A 20,046-nucleotide genomic window follows, 5' to 3' on the forward strand; every position below is an offset into this window, starting at 1 on the left:
ACTCTGACTGTAGGGGACATAGCAACAGATACTCTGACTGTAGGGGACATAGCAACAGATACTCTGACTGTAGGGGACATAGCAACAGATACTCTGACTGTAGGGGACATAGCAACAGATACTCCGACTGTAGGGGACATAGCAACAGATACTCTGACTGTAGGGGACATAGCAACAGATACTCTGACTGTAGGGGACATAGCAACAGATACTCTAACTGTAGGGGACATAGCAACAGATACTCTGACTGTAGGGGACATAGCAACAGATACTCTGACTGTAGGGGACATAGCAACAGATACTCTGACTGTAGGGGACATAGCAACATATACTCTGACTGTAGGGGACATAGCAACAGATACTCTGACTGTAGGGGACATAGCAACAGATACTCTGCCTGTAGGGGACATAGCAACAGATACTCTGACTGTAGTGACATAGCAACATTCTCATTTTAGAGGTAGTCTGGCTCTAGAGTAAATAACATTCAGGAGAGGACATTTAAAGACCTGCACGTCCATTTCCTGCTCGGGTGTATTGTGAACAATCAGCAGACATGTGATTCTGTGTTTCCCATTTCAATCTGACTGAATTCCAAGTGACAGTTCTGCTTGGCTGCTGCATTTCTCTGGTCCTGTGATAATACAGTCTAACTGTGGTCCTCTGGTCCTGTGATAATACACTAACTGTGGTTCTCTGGTCCTGTGATGCTACAGTCTAACTGTGTTTCTCTGGTCCTGTGATGATACAGTCTAACTGTGTTTCTCTGGTCCTGTGATGATACAGTCTAACTGTGTTTCTCTGGTCCTGTGATAATACACTAACTGTGTTTCTCTGGTCCTGTGATAATACAGTCTAACTGTGGTCCTCTGGTCCTGTGATAATACACTAACTGTGGTTCTCTGGTCCTGTGATGATACAGTCTAACTGTGTTTCTCTGGTCCTGTGATGATACAGTCTAACTGTGTTTCTCTGGTCCTGTGATAATACACTAACTGTGTTTCTCTGGTCCTGTGATGATACAGTCTAACTGTGTTTCTCTGGTCCTGTGATAATACATTCTAACTGTGTTTCTCTGGTCCTGTGATGATACACTAACTGTGTTTCTCTGGTCCTGTGATGATACATTCTAACTGTGTTTCTCTGGTCCTGTGATGATACAGTCTAACTGTGTTTCTCTGGTCCTGTGATGATACAGTCTAACTGTGTTTCTCTGGTCCTGTGATGATACACTAACTGTGTTTCTCTGGTCCTGTGATGCAACAGTCTAACTGTGGTCCTCTGGTCCTGTGATGAAACAGTCTAACTGTGTTTCTCTGGTCCTGTGATGATACAGTCTAACTGTGTTTCTCTGGTCCTGTGATGATACAGTCTAACTGTGTTTCTCTGGTCCTGTGATGATACAGTCTAACTGTGGTCCTCCTGTCCTGTGATGCTACAGTCTAACTGTGTTTCTCTGGTCCTGTGATGCTACAGTCTAACTGTGTTTCTCTGGTCCTGTGATGATACAGTCTAACTGTGTTTCTCTGGTGCTGTGATGCTACAGTCTAACTGTGTTTCTCTGGTCCTGTGATGCTACAGTCTAACTGTGTTTCTCTGGTCCTGTGATGATACAGTCTAACTGTGTTTCTCTGGTCCTGTGATGATACAGTCTAACTGTGTTTCTCTGGTGCTGTGATGCAACAGTCTAACTCAGCTGAACACCAGAACACAGTAAAACATAAGAGAAAAGGATTAGACCCAGGAGAAAGCTGACCATCTAGAACGGTGGTAGAACCTAACACTGATCTAGAATGTTGGTAGAATCTACCGTTGATCTATACTGAACAAAAATATAAAAACAACATGCAACATTTTCAAAGATTTTACTGAGTTAGTTAATTTAAGGAAATCAGTCAATTGAGATGAATTCATTAGGTCTAATCTATGGATTTCACGACTGACGGTTGGTCTCAGACACCTTCTGAACGAGGTAGAGGCGTGGATCAGAAAACCAGTCAGTATCTGGTGTGACCTCATGCAGCGCCACACGTCTCCTTCACATCGAGTTGATCAGGCTGTTGATTGTGGCCTGTGGAATGTTGTCCCACTCCTCTTCACGACACGTCTCCTTCACATCGAGTTGATCAGGTTGGTGATTGTGGCCTGTGGAATGTTGTCCCACTCCTCTTCACGACACGTCTCCTTCACATCGAGTTGATCAGGCTGGTGATTGTGGCCTGTGGAATGTTGTCCCACTCCTCTTCACGACACGTCTCCTTCACATCGAGTTGATCAGGTTGGTGATTGTGGCCTGTGGAATGTTGTCCCACTCCTCTTCACGACACGTCTCCTTCACATAGAGTTGATCAGGTTGGTGATTGTGGCCTGTGGAATGTTGTCCCACTCCTCTTCACGACACGTCTCCTTCACATCGAGTTGATCAGGTTGGTGATTGTGGCCTGTGGAATGTTGTCCCACTCCTCTTCACGACACGTCTCCTTCACATAGAGTTGATCAGGTTGGTGACTGTGGCCTGTGGAATGTTGTCCCACTCCTCTTCAATGGCTGTGCAAAGTTGCTGGATATTGGTGGAAACTGGAACTGTCATACAGAGCATCCCAAACATGCTCAATGGGTGACCTGTTTGGTGAGTATGCAGGCCATGGAAAAACTGGGACATGTTCAGCTTCCAGGAATTTTGTTCAGATCTTTGTGACGTGGGGCTGTGCATTATCATGCTGAAACATGAGGTGATGGAGGAGGATGAATGGCACGACAATGGGCCTCAGGATCTCGTCACGGTATCTCTCTGCATTCAAATTGCCGTTGATAAAATGCAATTGTGTTCGTTGCCCGTAGCTTATGCCTGCCCCATACCATAACCCCACTGCCACCATGGGGCACTCTGTTCACAACGTTGACATCAGTAAACCACTCGCCCACACAACGCCATACACGTTGTCTGCAGTTGTGAGGCCGTTTGGACATACTGCCAAATTTTCTAAAACAATGTTGGAGGCGGCTTATGGTAGAGAAATTAACATACAATTCTTCAACAGCTCTGGTGGACATTCCTGCAGTCAGCATGCCAATTGCATCAAAACGTGTGGCATTGTGTTTTGTGACAAAACTTCACATTTTAAAGTGGCCTTTTATTGTCCCCAGCACAAGATGCACCTGTGTAATGATCATGCTGTTTAATCAGATTCTTGATATGCCACACCTGTCAGGTGGATGGATTATCTTGGCAAAGGAGAAATGCTCACTAACAGGGATGTTAACAAATGTGTTGTTATTGTTCAGTGTGGAACATTGTTAGAACTTAAAGGGATAGTTCACCCAAATGAGAAAATGACACATTTGTTTCCTTACCATGTAAGCAGTCTATAGACAAGGTATGACAGCAATCCATGCTTTTGTTCAGTTTCCCTGGCACTGTTTCCACATGCTAACATTTTAGCATTTGTGACATGAATCCCATTCAAGTCATGGGACATATATACAAATAATGTGCTCATCATGTTCGAATCATCTATAAGCGACTTTGTTGACCTGCACAATCATGTCAGATGATTTGGACATGTGCGGAAAATGTTAATATCGGTCCCATGACATGAATGGGATTCATGCCAATGCTAAAACGTTAGCATGTGGAAACTAAACTAAATCATAGATTTCTGTCATACTTTGTCCATACACTGCTTACAGGGCAAAGACGCCATTTTGTAATTTGGGTGAACAATCCCTTTCATGCTGATCTGAAACATTGGTAGAATCAAATGCTGATCTAGAATGTTAGTTGATTCTCATGCTGATCTAGAATGTTAGTAGAATCTAATGTGGATCTAGAATGGTAGTAGAATTAAATGTTGATCTAGAATGTTAGTTGATTCTAAAGCTGATCTAGAATGTTAGTAGAATCTAATGTGGATCTAGAATGGTAGTAGAATTAAATGTTGATCTAGAATGGTAATATAATTAAATGTTGATCTATATTTATGATATAACATAGCTTTACTACTGCTCTTTAATTATTTGTAAAAACATTTTATATAGTTATTTCTCTTAAAACTACATTGTTGGTTAAGGGCTTGTAAGTAAGCATTTCACTGTAAGGTCTACACATGTTGTATTCGGCGCATGTGACAAATACAATTTGATTTAATTTAATTTAAACCCTGACTAAAACAACGATACAATCTAAAGCTGAACTAGAACAAAAATAGAGCCTAACCCTGAACAACAACAATAATAGAACCTAACCCTGATCTAGAACAATGATTATAACCTAAACCAAATATAGAACAATGATAGAACATAACCCTGATTTAGAACAATGATAGTATCTAAAGCTGATCTAGAACAATGATAAAATCTAAAGCTGATAACAACAATGATAGAACCTAACCTTAATCTAGAACAATGATTTAACCTAATCCTGATTTAAAACAATGATAGAATCTAACCCAAATCCAGAAAAATGATTGACCTAACCCTGATCTCCAACAATGATATAAACTAACCCTGATCTACAACAATGATAGAACCTAACCCTGATTTAGAACAACGATAGAACCTAACCCTGATTTAGAACAACTATAGAACCTAACCCTGATTTAGAACAACTATAGAACCTAACCCTGATTTAGAACAACTATAGAACCTAACCCTGATTTAGAACAATGATAGAAACTAACCCTGATTATGAACAATTATAGAACCTAATCCTGGTTTAGAACAACGATAGAACCTAACCCTGGTTTAGAACAATGATACACCATAACACTGATCTAGAACAACGATGGAACCTAATCCTGATTTAGAACAATGATAGAATCTAAAGCTGATTACAACAATGATAGGATCTAACCCTGATCTAGAACAATGATTGAACCTAACCCTAATCTAGAACAATGACAGAATCTAAAGGTGATCTAGAACAATGATTGAACCTAACCCTGATCTACAACAATGATAGAACCTAACCCTAATTTAGAACAGTGATAGAATCTAAAGCTGATCTAGAACAATGATAGAACCTAACCCTAATTTAGAACAACGATATAAACTAACCCAGATTTACAGCAATGATAGAACCTAAAACTGATCTAGAACAATGATAGCACCTAACCCTTATTTAGAACAATGATAGAACTTAACCCTAATTTAGAACAATGATAGAATCTAAATCTGATCTATAACAATGATAGCACCTAACCCTTATTTAGAACAATGATAGCACCTAACCCTTATTTAGAACAATGATAGAACTTAACCCTAATTTAGAACAATGATAGAATCTAAATCTGATCTATAACAATGATAGAATCTAACGCTGAACTTGAATGTTGGTAGAATGTAACACTTATCTATAATGTTGGTAGAACCTTTCACTGATTTAGAACATTGGTAGAATCTAACTGCTGATCTAGAACATTGTAAATGTTTTTAAATACTCACATCCTCTATGTCACTGTCAATGCTCCTCATCTTCTTCTTCTGCTTAGCGTCCTCCTTCTTCTTCTTGTCCTTCTCAGGGATGACATCATCCAGGAAGCTCAGCTCGTGTTGAGAGAACATGTAGTCCATCGTCTTCCTCACCGCCACCAGGGCCAGGATCTGACACCACAGGAGACGTTAACACACACACACGCACGCACATAAACAGAACTACCAGAGGCCGGATCTGAAGCTAGCTGGTCATTACGATGAGGAGACTCACCATGACAGGGAAGATAATCGCGGCCACGGTGGACTTGAGGACCCAGAGCAGCGCCAGACACAGGATCTGGATGAAGGTAAACAGGTGGACCTTCCTCAGAGGAACATGGCGCAGGTACACAAGGTCAGGTTGGTGCTTAGCTGGCATCAGGAGCAGCTGGAGACGGTCCATGAACTAGAGAGAGAGAGAAAGATGGAGGGAAGGGTAGGGGGAGGAAGAGAGATGGAGGGGGAGGTGGGGGAGAGAGAGAAATAGAGGGGATGGGTGGAGAGAGAGAGATGAGAGAGAGATGAAAGGGAGGGGTGGAGAGAGAGATGAAGGGGGAGGTGGGGGAGAGAGAGAGAGAGAGAAAGACACCCAAAGGCCTTGTCAGAAAGCTCCTATAGCGTATTTTCAGTTTAGTCCATATTGTAAATCATTCTGTATAAGAGCCTCTGCTACATGTAACTAATCTAACTGTAAATGTGACATGCAGGCATTGGTTCCCTCAGGTCCTGATCAGCCAATACCTGCACTCCGTTAAGAGAGGCCACGCCCATGTAGAGGAACACTCCATACAGCACTGGCATGGGGATGAACTTCAAGACAAACAGAGTGTTTATTATTGTTTTACAGTCCACAGTCGATAGTAGTCTACAGTACTGCCTATAGTCTACAGCCACCAGTCTACAGTCTACAGTAATCTAAAGTACATTCTACACTCTACACTAGTATGCAGTACAGCATACAGTCTACAGTCTACTATGGTACCGGTATATAGTACAGCCTACAGTATGCTACAGTACAGCATACAGTCTACAGTCTACTATGGTACCGGTATATAGTACAGCCTACAGTATGCTTCAGTACAGCATACAGTCTACAGTCTACTATGGTACCGGTATATAGTACAGACTACAGTATGCTTCAGTACAGCATACAGTCTACATTCTATTGTATACTGTAGTCTACAGTACATTTTACAGTCTATGGTCTACAAAAGTATACAGTACAGCCACCAGTCTATAGTACATTCTACAGTCTAGTCTACAGTACATTCTACAGTCTACAGTACATTCCACAGTCTACAGTACATTCTACAGTACATTCTACATTAGTTTACATTACAGCCTACAGTCTACAGTACATTCTACAGTCTACAGTCTACAGTACAGTCTACAGTAGATTCTACAGTCTACAGTCTACAGTACATTCTACAGTCTACAGTAGATTCTACAGTCTACAGTCTACAGTACATTCTACAGTGTACAGTCTACAGTACATTCTACAGTACATTCTACATTAGTCTACATTAGTCTACATTACAGTCTACAGTCTACAGTACTCAACAGTACAGCATACAGTCTAAAGTATATGGTCTATAGTAGATTACAATACAGCCTACAGTATACAGGCAATAGTCTACAGTAATCTACAGTACAGCCTAAACTCTACAGTAGTCTAGACTACAGCATACATTCTACAGTCTACTGTAGTCTACAGTATAGCCTACAGTCTACAGTCATCTAAAGTCTACAGTAGTCTACAGTACAGCCTACAATCTAAAGTCTACAGTAGTCTAGACTACAGCATACATTCTACAGTCTACAGTAGTCTACAGTATAGCCTACAGTCTACAGTCATCTAAAGTCTACAGTAGTCTACAGTACAGCCTACAATCTAAAGTCTACAGTAGTCTAGACTACAGCATACATTCTACAGTCTACAGTAGTCTACAGTATAGCCTACAGTCTACAGTCATCTAAAGTCTACAGTAGTCTACAGTACAGCCTACAATCTAAAGTCTACAGTAGTCTAGACTACAGCATACATTCTACAGTCTACAGTAGTCTACAGTACAGCCTGCAATCTAAATTCTACAGTAGTCTACAGTACAGCCTGCAATCTAAATTCTACAGTAGTCTACAGTACAGCCTGCAATCTAAATTCTACAGTAGTCTACAGTACATCCTACAGTAGACTACAGTACAGACTACAGTCTACATTATATGGTCCAAAGTAGTTTACAGTACAGTCTACATTCTACAGTATACAGTACAACCCACAGTCTACAGTAGTCTACAGTACTACCCACAGTCTACAGTAGTTTACAGTACAGCCCACAGTCTACAGTCTACAGTAGTCTGCAGTACAGCCCACAGTCTACAGTAGTCTGCAGTACAGCCCACAGTCTACAGTAGTCTGCAGTACAGCCCACAGTCTACAGTCTACAGTAGTCTGCAGTACAGCCCACAGTCTACAGTAGTCTGCAGTACAGCCTATGGTATACAGTGTCTAAAGTACATTCTACAGTCCTCAGTAGTCTACAGTACAGCCTACAGTCAACAGTATACAGCACAACCTACAGTCTACAGTAGTCTACAGTACAGACTACAGTAGTCTACAGTACAGACTACAGTAGTCTAGAGTACAGCCCACAGTCTACAGTAGTCTACAGTACTCCCAGTATACAGTCTACAGTAGTCTGCAGTATAGCCCACAGTCTACAGTCTACAGTAGTCTGCAGTATAGCCCACAGTCTACAGTCTACAGTAGTCTGCAGTATAGCCCACAGTCTACAGTCTACAGTAGTCTGCAGTATAGCCCACAGTCTACAGTCTATGGTATGCAGTAGTCTAAAGTACATTCTACAGTCTACAGTCTACAGTAGTCTGCAGTATAACCCACAGTCTACAGTCTATGGTATGCAGTAGTCTAAAGTACATTCCACAGTCCACAGTCTATAATACAGCCCACAGTTTACAGTCTACCGTAGTCTACAGTACAGCCTACAGTCTACAGTAGTCTACAGTACAGTCTACAGTCCACAGTAGTCTACAGTACAGCCCACAGTTACAGTCTAAGTAGTCTACAGTACAGCCTACAGTCTACCGTAGTCTATAGTACAGCCTACAGTCTACAGTAGTCTACAGTACAGTTTACAGTCTACAGTAGTCTACAGTACAGCCCACAGTTACAGTCTAAGTAGTCTACAGTACAGCCTACAGTCTACAGTCTACAGTAGTCTACAGCACAGCCTACAGTCTACAGTAGACTACAGTAATCTACAGTACAGCCTACAGTCTACTGTCTACAGTAGTCTACAGTACAGACTACAGTCTATAGTCTTCAGTATATAGTTGTCTACATTACAGCTTACAGTCTACTGTAAAGAGTACAGTCCACAGTCTACAGTAGTCTACAGTACAGTCTACAGTAGTCTGCAATACAGCCCACAGTCTACAGTATACAGTAGTCTACATTACAGCTTACAGTCTACTGTAAAGAGTACAGTCCACAGTCTACAGTAGTCTACAGTAGTCTGCAATACAGCCCACAGTCTATGGTCTACAGTCGTCTACATTACAGCCTACAGTCTACAGCGTCCAGTAGGTAGGTACATACCTTGAGGATGGGAGACATAAAGACAGACAGCCCCGTCAGAATGAACACACACATACCAGTGACTCTCTGCTCCCTAGGGAAAACATACACATAGCTTTGGTTATACACACAAACACACACACACAGTAACCAATAAAGATTTCATCTATATTTTTCGTAGCTGTCGATTTACCACCCAAAACATATATGCCGGCACTAAGATCGCACTCAACGGTCTTAGGGCCATGAGGAAACAAGAAAATGCTCACCCAGAGGCCGCCTTAATGCAGGACAACTGAAATCCGTTTTACCTAATTTCTACCAGCATGTCACCTTTATAACTAGAGGGAAAAAACCTCTAGACCACCTTTCCACACACAGACGCGTACAAACCTCTCCTTCGCACTCCATCTGGCAAATCAAGCATACCACCTTAGTCCCTGTGCACAAGAACACCAAAGTAACCTGTCTTATTGACTACCAACCCGTAGCACTCACATCTGTAGACATGAAATGCATTGATAGGCTGGTCATGGCTCACATCAACACCATTGTCCCAGACACCCTGGACCCACTCCAATCCCCATACCACCCCTAGAGATCCACAGATGATGCAAACTCTACTGCACGCCACATTGCCGTCACCCACCTGGACAAAAGGACAATCTGTGTGATAACGCTGTTCATTGACTACAGCTCAGCATTTAACACCATAGTGCCCTCCAAACTCATCTCTAAACTGAGGACCCTGGGATTAAACACCTACCTCTGTAACTGGATCCTAGACTTCCTGATGGGCCGGCCCCAGGTGGTGAGGGTAGGTAACAACATATCCTCCATGCTGACCCCCCACCCCTGCTTAGTCCCCTCCTGTATTCCCTGTTCACCCACGACTGCTTGGCAGCGCACGATTCCAACACCATCATTAAGCTTTGCAGACGACACGGCGGTGGCAGGCATGATCACCGGTGACCATGAGACAGCCTACAGGGAGGAGGTCAGAGACCTGACAACGATGAGACAGCCTACAGGGAGGAGGTCAGAGACCCGACAACGATGAGACAGCCTACAGGGAGAAGGTCAGAGACCTGGCGGTGTGGTGCCAGGACAACAACCTCTCCCTCAACGATGAGACCGCCTATAGGGAGGAGGTCAGAGACCTGACAACGATGAGACAGCCTACAGGGAGAAGGTCAGAGACCTGGCAGTGTGGTGCCAGGACAACAACCTCTCCCTCAACGATGAGACACCCTACAGGGAGGAGGTCAGAGACCTGACAACGATGAGACAGCCTACAGGGAGGAGGTCAGAGACCTGGCAGTGTGGTGCCAGGACAACAACCTCTCCCTCAACATCAGCAAGCTAAAGGAGTTGATCGTAGACTACAGGAAAAAAGGAGGGCCAAGCACGCCCCAATCCACATCGATGGGCTGTAGTGGTGCAGGTTGAGAGCTTCAAGTTCCTCTGTGTCCACATAACTAAGGAACTATCATAGTCCAAACACACCAACACAGTCATGAAGAGGGAACAACAATGCCCCTTCCCCCTCAGGAGGATGAAAAGACTTGGCGTCTACAGCTGCACCATTCAGAGCATCTTGACCAGTTGCGTCACCGCTTGGTATGGCAACTGCTCGGCATCGACCGCAGGGCGCTACAGAGGATGGTGCGTACAGCCCAGTACATCACTGGGCCAAGCTTCCTGACATCCAGGACCTCTATACTAGGCAGTGTCAGAGGAAGGCCCTAAAGACTCTCAAAGACTAGAGCCACCTAAGTCATAGACTGTTCTTTCTGCTACCGCACACCAAGCGGTACCGATGCACTACGTCTGCAACCAACAGGACCCTGAACAGCTTCTACCCCCAAGACTGATAAATAGTTAACCAATAGCTACCTGGAATATCTGCATTGACACTTTATGCACTAACTATTTGAATTAACACTGCTGTTACCGTTTATTATCTGTCCTGTTGTCTAGTAACTTTACACCTACCTATATGTACATATCTACCTCAAGTACCTAGTACCGTTGCACATTGACACAGTACTAGTCTACACCTGTTGTATACGACTCATGTGACAAATCAAAATTGATTGGATATAGTAAATGCTATGAGGTGGAGATCTTATGCGTCATCATGCTCACCTCACTCCCAGGAACTTGGGCATTTCTCCAGGGGCGGATGTCTCTGTCTCCATCTTCAGACTGTCTATGTGAGCGATTGAGATGACCGTCGCCGCCACGTACCATGGCAACCCCATGAAGGAACACACAATCATCAGAACTGCAACCCAGAACAGGTCCAGGTGGTAGCCTGCGCCTTTCTGTTAGAGGACAGCAGACGTTATAAAACACACAGAGGCCCTGTCCTGTCCTACCTTCAGACTACTGAGACCCTGTCCTGTCCTACCTTCAGACTACTGAGACCCTGTCCTGTCCTACCTTCAGACTACTGAGACCCTGTCCTGTCCTACCTTCAGACTACTGAGACCCTGTCCTACCTTCAGACTACTGAGACCCTGTCCTACCTTCAGACTACTGAGACCCTGTCCTGTCCTACCTTCAGACTACTGAGACCCTGTCCTGTCCTACCTTCAGACTACTGACACCCTGTCCTGTCCTACCTTCAGACTACTGAGACCCTGTCCTGTCCTACCTTCAGACTACTGAGACCCTGTCCTACCTTCAGACTACTGAGACCCTGTCCTACCTTCAGACTACTGAGACCCTGTCCTGTCCTACCTTCAGACTACTGAGACCCTGTCCTACCTTCAGACTACTGAGACCCTGTCCTGTCCTACCTTCAGACTACTGAGACCCTGTCCTGTCCTACCTTCAGACTACTGACACCCTGTCCTGTCCTACCTTCAGACTACTGAGACCCTGTCCTGTCCTACCTTCAGACTACTGAGACCCTGTCCTACCTTCAGACTACTGAGACCCTGTCCTACCTTCAGACTACTGAGACCCTGTCCTGTCCTACCTTCAGACTACTGAGACCCTGTCCTACCTTCAGACTACTGAGACCCTGTCCTACCTTCAGACTACTGAGACCCTGTCCTGTCCTACCTTCAGACTACTGATACCCTGTCCTACCTTCAGACTACTGAGACCCTGTCCTACCTTCAGACTACTGAGACCCTGTCCTGTCCTACCTTCAGACTACTGAGACCCTGTCCTGTCCTACCTTCAGACTACTGACACCCCGTCCTGTCCTACCTTCAGACTACTGAGACCCTGTCCTGTCCTACCTTCAGACTACTGAGACCCTGTCCTACCTTCAGACTACTGAGACCCTGTCCTACCTTCAGACTACTGAGACCCTGTCCTGTCCTACCTTCAGACTACTGAGACCCTGTCCTACCTTCAGACTACTGAGACCCTGTCCTGTCCTACCTTCAGACTACTGAGACCCTGTCCTGTCCTACCTTCAGACTACTGACACCCTGCCCTGTCCTACCTTCAGACTACTGAGACCCTGTCCTGTCCTACCTTCAGACTACTGACACCCTGTCCTACCTTCAGACTACTGAGACCCTGTCCTACCTTCAGACTACTGAGACCCTGTCCTGTCCTACCTTCAGACTACTGAGACCCTGTCCTACCTTCAGACTACTGAGACCCTGTCCTGTCCTACCTTCAGACTACTGAGACCCTGTCCTACCTTCAGACTACTGAGACCCTGTCCTGTCCTACCTTCAGACTACTGAGACCCTGTCCTGTCCTACCTTCAGACTACTGACACCCTGTCCTGTCCTACCTTCAGACTACTGAGACCCTGTCCTGTCCTACCTTCAGACTACTGAGACCCTGTCCTACCTTCAGACTACTGAGACCCTGTCCTGTCCTACCTTCAGACGACTGAGACCCTGTCCTGTCCTACCTTCAGACTACTGAGACCCTGTCCTACCTTCAGACTACTGAGACCCTGTCCTGTCCTACCTTCAGACTACTGAGACCCTGTCCTGTCCTACCTTCAGACTACTGAGACCCTGTCCTACCTTCAGACTACTGAGACCCTGTCCTGTCCTACCTTCAGACTACTGAGACCCTGTCCTGTCCTACCTTCAGACTACTGAGACCCTGTCCTACCTTCAGACTACTGAGACCCTGTCCTGTCCTACCTTCAGACTACTGAGACCCTGTCCTGTCCTACCTTCAGACTACTGAGACCCTGTCCTGTCCTACCTTCAGACTACTGAGACCCTGTCCTACCTTCAGACTACTGAGACCCTGTCCTACCTTCAGACTACTGAGACCCTGTCCTACCTTCAGACTACTGAGACCCTGTCCTGTCCTACCTTCAGACTACTGAGACCCTGTCCTACCTTCAGACTACTGAGTCCCTGTCCTGTCCTACCTTCAGACTACTGAGACCCTGTCCTGTCCTACCTTCAGACTACCCTGTCCTGTCCTACCTTCAGACTACTGAGACCCTGTCCTGTCCTACCTTCAGACTACTGAGACCCTGTCCTGTCCTACCTTCAGACTACTGAGACCCTGTCCTGTCCTACCTTCAGACTACTGAGACCCTGTCCTACCTTCAGACTACTGAGACCCTGTCCTGTCCTACCTTCAGACTACTGAGACCCTGTCCTGTCCTACCTTCAGACTATTGAGACCCTGTCCTGTCCTACCTTCAGACTACTGAGACCCTGTCCTACCTTCAGACTACTGAGACCCTGTCCTGTCCTACCTTCAGACTACTGAGACCCTGTCCTGTCCTACCTTCAGACTACTGAGACCCTGTTCTGTCCTACCTTCAGACTACTGAGACCCTGTCCTACCTTCAGACTACTGAGACCCTGTCCTACCTTCAGACTACTGAGACCCTGTCCTACCTTCAGACTACTGAGACCCTGTCCTGTCCTACCTTCAGACTACTGAGAACCTGTCCTGTCCTACCTTCAGACTACTGAGACCCTGTCCTGTCCTACCTTCAGACTACTGAGACCCTGTCCTGTCCTACCTTCAGACTACTGAGACCCTGTCCTACCTTCAGACTACTGAGACCCTGTCCTGTCCTACCTTCAGACTACTGAGACCCTGTCCTGTCCTACCTTCAGACTACTGAGACCCTGTCCTGTCCTACCTTCAGACTACTGAGACCCTGTCCTGTCCTACCTTCAGACTACTGAGACCCTGTCCTGTCCTACCTTCAGACTACTGAGACCCTGTCCTGTCCTACCTTCAGACTACTGAGACCCTGTCCTACCTTCAGACTACTGAGACCCTGTCCTGTCCTACCTTCAGACTACTGAGACCCTGTCCTGTCCTACCTTCAGACTACTGAGACCCTGTCCTGTCCTACCTTCAGACTACTGAGTCCCTGTCCTGTCCTACCTTCAGACTACTGAGACCCTGTCCTGTCCTACCTTCAGACTACTGAGACCCTGTCCTACCTTCAGACTACTGAGACCCTGTCCTACCTTCAGACTACTGAGACCCTGTCCTACCTTCAGACTACTGAGACCCTGTCCTGTCCTACCTTCAGACTACTGAGACCCTGTCCTACCTTCAGACTACTGAGACCCTGTCCTGTCCTACCTTCAGACTACTGAGACCCTGCCCTGTCCTACCTTCAGACTACTGAGACCCTGTCCTGTCCTACCTTCAGACTACTGAGACCCTGTCCTACCTTCAGACTACTGAGACCCTGTCCTACCTTCAGACTACTGAGACCCTGTCCTGTCCTACCTTCAGACTACTGAGAACCTGTCCTGTCCTACCTTCAGACTACTGAGACCCTGTCCTGTCCTACCTTCAGACTACTGAGACCCTGTCCTGTCCTACCTTCAGACTACTGAGACCCTGTCCTACCTTCAGACTACTGAGACCCTGTCCTACCTTCAGACTACTGAGACCCTGTCCTGTCCTACCTTCAGACTACTGAGACCCTGTCCTGTCCTACCTTCAGACTACTGAGACCCTGTCCTGTCCTACCTTCAGACTACTGAGTCCCTGTCCTGTCCTACCTTCAGACTACTGAGACCCTGTCCTGTCCTACCTTCAGACTACTGAGACCCTGTCCTACCTTCAGACTACTGAGACCCTGTCCTACCTTCAGACTACTGAGACCCTGTCCTACCTTCAGACTACTGAGACCCTGTCCTGTCCTACCTTCAGACTACTGAGACCCTGTCCTACCTTCAGACTACTGAGTCCCTGTCCTGTCCTACCTTCAGACTACTGAGACCCTGTCCTGTCCTACCTTCAGACTACCCTGTCCTGTCCTACCTTCAGACTACTGAGACCCTGTCCTACCTTCAGACTACTGAGACCCTGTCCTGTCCTACCTTCAGACTACTGACACCCTGTCCTACCTTCAGACTACTGAGACCCTGTCCTACCTTCAGACTACTGAGACCCTGTCCTACCTTCAGACTACTGAGACCCTGTCCTACCTTCCGACTACTGAGATCCTGTCCTGTCCTACCTTCAGACTACTGAGACCCTGTCCTACCTTCAGACTACTGAGACCCTGTCCTACCTTCAGACTACTGAGACCCTGTCCTACCTTCAGACTACTGAGACCCTGTCCTACCTTCAGACTACTGACACCCTGTCCTACCTTCAGACTACTGAGACCCTGTCCTACCTTCAGACTACTGAGACCCTGTCCTACCTTCAGACTACTGAGACCCTGTCCTACCTTCAGACTACTGAGACCCTGTCCTGTCCTACCTTCAGACTACTGAGACCCTGTCCTACCTTCAGACTACTGAGACCCTGTCCTGTCCTACCTTCAGACTACTGAGACCCTGTCCTACCTTCAGACTACTGAGTCCCTGTCCTGTCCTACCTTCAGACTACTGAGACCCTGTCCTGTCCTACCTTCAGACGACCCTGTCCTGTCCTACCTTCAGACTACTGAGACCCTGTCCTGTCCTACCTTCAGACTACTGAGACCCTGTCCTGTCCTACCTTCAGACTACTGAGACCCTGTCCTACCTTCAGACTACTGAGACCCTGTCCTACCTTCAGACTACTGAGACCCTGTCCTACCTTCAGACTACTGAGACCCTGTCCTACCTTCAGACTACTGACACCCTGTCCTACCTTCAGACTACTGAGACCCTGTCCTACCTTCAGACTACTGAGACCCTGTCCTGTCCTACCTTCAGACTACTGAGACCCTGTCCTACCTTCAGACTATTGAGACCCTGTCCTGTCCTACCTTCAGACTACTGAGACCCTGTCCTACCTTCAGACTATTGAGACCCTGTCCTGTCCTACCTTCAGACTACTGAGACCCTGTCCTACCTTCAGACTATTGAGACCCTGTCCTGTCCTACCTTCAGACTACTGAGACCCTGTCCTGTCCTACCTTCAGACTACTGACACCCTGTCCTACCTTCAGACTACTGAGACCCTGTCCTACCTTCAGACTACTGAGACCCTGTCCTACCTTCAGACTACTGAGACCCTGTCCTACCTTCAGACTACTGAGACCCTGTCCTGTCCTACCTTCAGACTACTGACACCCTGTCCTACCTTCAGACTATTGAGACCCTGTCCTGTCCTACCTTCAGACTACTGACACCCTGTCCTACCTTCAGACTATTGAGACCCTGTCCTGTCCTACCTTCAGACTACTGAGACCCTGTCCTACCTTCAGACTATTGAGACCCTGTCCTGTCCTACCTTCAGACTACTGACACCCCGTCCTGTCCTACCTTCAGACTACTGAGACCCTGTCCTACCTTCAGACTACTGAGACCCTGTCCTACCTTCAGACTACTGAGACCCTGTCCTGTCCTACCTTCAGACTATTGAGACCCTGTCCTACCTTCAGACTACTGAGACCCTGTCCTACCTTCAGACTACTGAGACCCTGTCCTACCTTCAGACTACTGAGACCCTGTCTGTCCTACCTTCAGACTACTGAGACCCTATCCTACCTTCAGACTACTGAGACCCTGTCCTACCTTCAGACTACTGAGACCCTGTCCTACCTTCAGACTACTGAGACCCTGTCCTACCTTCAGACTACTGAGACCCTGTCCTACCTTCAGACTACTGAGACCCTGTCCTACCTTCAGACTACTGAGACCCTGTCCTGTCCTACCTTCAGACTACTGAGACCCTGTCCTACCTTCAGACTACTGAGACCCTGTCCTGTCCTACCTTCAGACTACTGAGACCCTGTCCTACCTTCAGACTACTGAGACCCTGTCCTGTCCTACCTTCAGACTACTGAGACCCTGTCCTGTCCTACCTTCAGACTACTGAGACCCTGTCCTGTCCTACCTTCAGACTACTGAGACCCTGTCCTGTCCTACCTTCAGACTACTGAGACCCTGTCCTGTCCTACCTTCAGACTACTGAGTCCCAGTCCTGTCCTACCTTCAGACTACTGAGACCCTGTCCTACCTTCAGACTACTGAGACCCTGTCCTACCTTCAGACTACTGAGACCCTGTCCTACCTTCAGACTACTGAGACCCTGTCCTACCTTCAGACTACTGAGACCCTGTCCTGTCCTACCTTCAGACTACTGAGACCCTGTCCTACCTTCAGACTATTGAGACCCTGTCCTGTCCTACCTTCAGACTACTGACACCCTGTCCTACCTTCAGACTATTGAGACCCTGTCCTGTCCTACCTTCAGACTACTGAGACCCTGTCCTACCTTCAGACTATTGAGACCCTGTCCTGTCCTACCTTCAGACTACTGACACCCCGTCCTGTCCTACCTTCAGACTACTGAGACCCTGTCCTACCTTCAGACTACTGAGACCCTGTCCTACCTTCAGACTACTGAGACCATGTCCTGTCCTACCTTCAGACTATTGAGACCCTGTCCTACCTTCAGACTACTGAGACCCTGTCCTACCTTCAGACTACTGAGACCCTGTCCTACCTTCAGACTACTGAGACCCTGTCTTGTCCTACCTTCAGACTACTGAGACCCTGTCCTACCTTCAGACTACTGAGACCCTGTCCTACCTTCAGACTACTGAGACCCTGTCCTACCTTCAGACTACTGAGACCCTGTCCTACCTTCAGACTTCTGAGACCCTGTCCTACCTTCAGACTACTGAGACCCTGTCCTACCTTCAGACTACTGAGACCCTGTCCTGTCCTACCGTCAGACTACTGAGACCCTGTCCTACCTTCAGACTACTGAGACCCTGTCCTGTCCTACCTTCAGACTACTGAGACCCTGTCCTACCTTCAGACTACTGAGACCCTGTCCTGTCCTACCTTCAGACTACTGAGACCCTGTCCTGTCCTACCTTCAGACTACTGAGACCCTGTCCTGTCCTACCTTCAGACTACTGAGACCCTGTCCTGTCCTACCTTCAGACTACTGAGACCCTGTCCTACCTTCAGACTACTGAGACCCTGCCCTGTCCTACCTTCAGACTACTGAGACCCTGTCCTGTCCTACCTTCAGACTACTGAGACCCTGTCCTACCTTCAGACTACTGAGACCCTGTCCTACCTTCAGACTACTGAGACCCTGTCCTACCTTCAGACTACTGAGACCCTGTCCTACCTTCAGACTACTGAGACCCTGTCCTGTCCTACCTTCAGACTACTGAGACCATGTCCTGTCCTACCTTCAGACTATTGAGACCCTGTCCTGTCCTACCTTCAGACTACTGAGACCCTGTCCTGTCCTACCTTCAGACTACTGAGACCCTGTCCTACCTTCAGACTACTGAGACCCTGTCCTGTCCTACCTTCAGACTACTGAGACCCTGTCCTACCTTCAGAATACTGAGTCCCTGTCCTGTCCTACCTTCAGACTACTGAGACCCTGTCCTGTCCTACCTTCAGACTACCCTGTCCTGTCCTACCTTCAGACTACTGAGACCCTGTCCTGTCCTACCTTCAGACTACTGAGACCCTGTCCTGTCCTACCTTCAGACTACTGAGTCCCTGTCCTGTCCTACCTTCAGACTACTGAGACCCTGTCCTACCTTCAGACTACTGAAACCCTGTCCTGTCCTACCTTCAGACTACTGAGACCCTGTCCTGTCCTAGCTTCAGATTATTGAGACCCTGTCCTGTCCTACCCCTGTCCTGTCCTACCTTCAGACTACTGAGACCCTGTCCTACCTTCAGACTACTGAGACCCTGTCCTGTCCTACCTTCAGACTACTGAGACCCTGCCCTGTCCTACTTCAGACTACTGGACCCTGTCCTGTCCTACCTTCAGACTACTGAGACCCTGTCCTACCTTCAGACTACTGAGACCCTGTCCTGTCCTACCTTCAGACTACTGAGACCCTGTCCTACCTTCAGACTACTGAGACCCTGCCCTGTCCTACCTTCAGACTACTGAGACCCTGTCCTGTCCTACCTTCAGACTACTGAGACCCTGTCCTACCTTCAGACTACTGAGACCCTGTCCTGTCCTACCTTCAGACTACTGAGAACCTGTCCTGTCCTACCTTCAGACTACTGAGACCCTGTCCTACCTTCAGACTACTGAGACCCTGTCCTGTCCTACCTTCAGACTACTGAGACCCTGTCCTGTCCTACCTTCAGACTACTGAGACCCTGTCCTACCTTCAGACTACTGAGACCCTGTCCTACCTTCAGACTACTGAGACCCTGTCCTGTCATACCTTCAGACTATTGAGACCCTGTCCTACCTTCAGACTACTGAGACCCTGTCCTACCTTCAGACTACTGAGACCCTGTCCTACCTTCAGACTACTGAGACCCTGTCCTGTCCTACCTTCAGACTACTGAGACCCTGTCCTACCTTCAGACTACTGAGACCCTGTCCTACCTTCAGACTACTGAGACCCTGTCCTACCTTCAGACTACTGAGACCCTGTCCTACCTTCAGACTACTGAGACCCTGTCCTGTCCTACCTTCAGACTACTGAGACCCTGTCCTGTCCTACCTTCAGACTACTGAGACCCTGTCCTACCTTCAGACTACTGAGACCCTGTCCTGTCCTACCTTCAGACTACTGAGACCCTGTCCTACCTTCAGACTACTGAGACCCTGTCCTG

General features: G+C 47.2%; 1 protein-coding gene across 1 annotated transcript in view; it reads right to left on the bottom strand.

The window, feature by feature from the left end:
• The window catches only part of LOC120050101 (electrogenic sodium bicarbonate cotransporter 1-like), a 150,561-nt gene that overhangs the window by 21,902 nt on the left and 108,613 nt on the right, over window positions 1-20,046 (bottom strand). The window contains exons 16-20 of the mRNA XM_038996746.1: window positions 11,216-11,394; window positions 9,089-9,161; window positions 6,214-6,282; window positions 5,705-5,878; window positions 5,443-5,601 (exon numbers count right to left, since the gene is read on the bottom strand). Coding sequence (XP_038852674.1) covers window positions 5,443-5,601; window positions 5,705-5,878; window positions 6,214-6,282; window positions 9,089-9,161; window positions 11,216-11,394 — 654 coding nt within the window. The remainder of the gene's footprint in view (window positions 1-5,442; window positions 5,602-5,704; window positions 5,879-6,213; window positions 6,283-9,088; window positions 9,162-11,215; window positions 11,395-20,046) is intronic.

The sequence above is a fragment of the Salvelinus namaycush genome, chromosome 1, assembly GCF_016432855.1.
Source record: "Salvelinus namaycush isolate Seneca chromosome 1, SaNama_1.0, whole genome shotgun sequence".
In the NCBI taxonomy this organism is placed as follows: domain Eukaryota; kingdom Metazoa; phylum Chordata; class Actinopteri; order Salmoniformes; family Salmonidae; genus Salvelinus; species Salvelinus namaycush.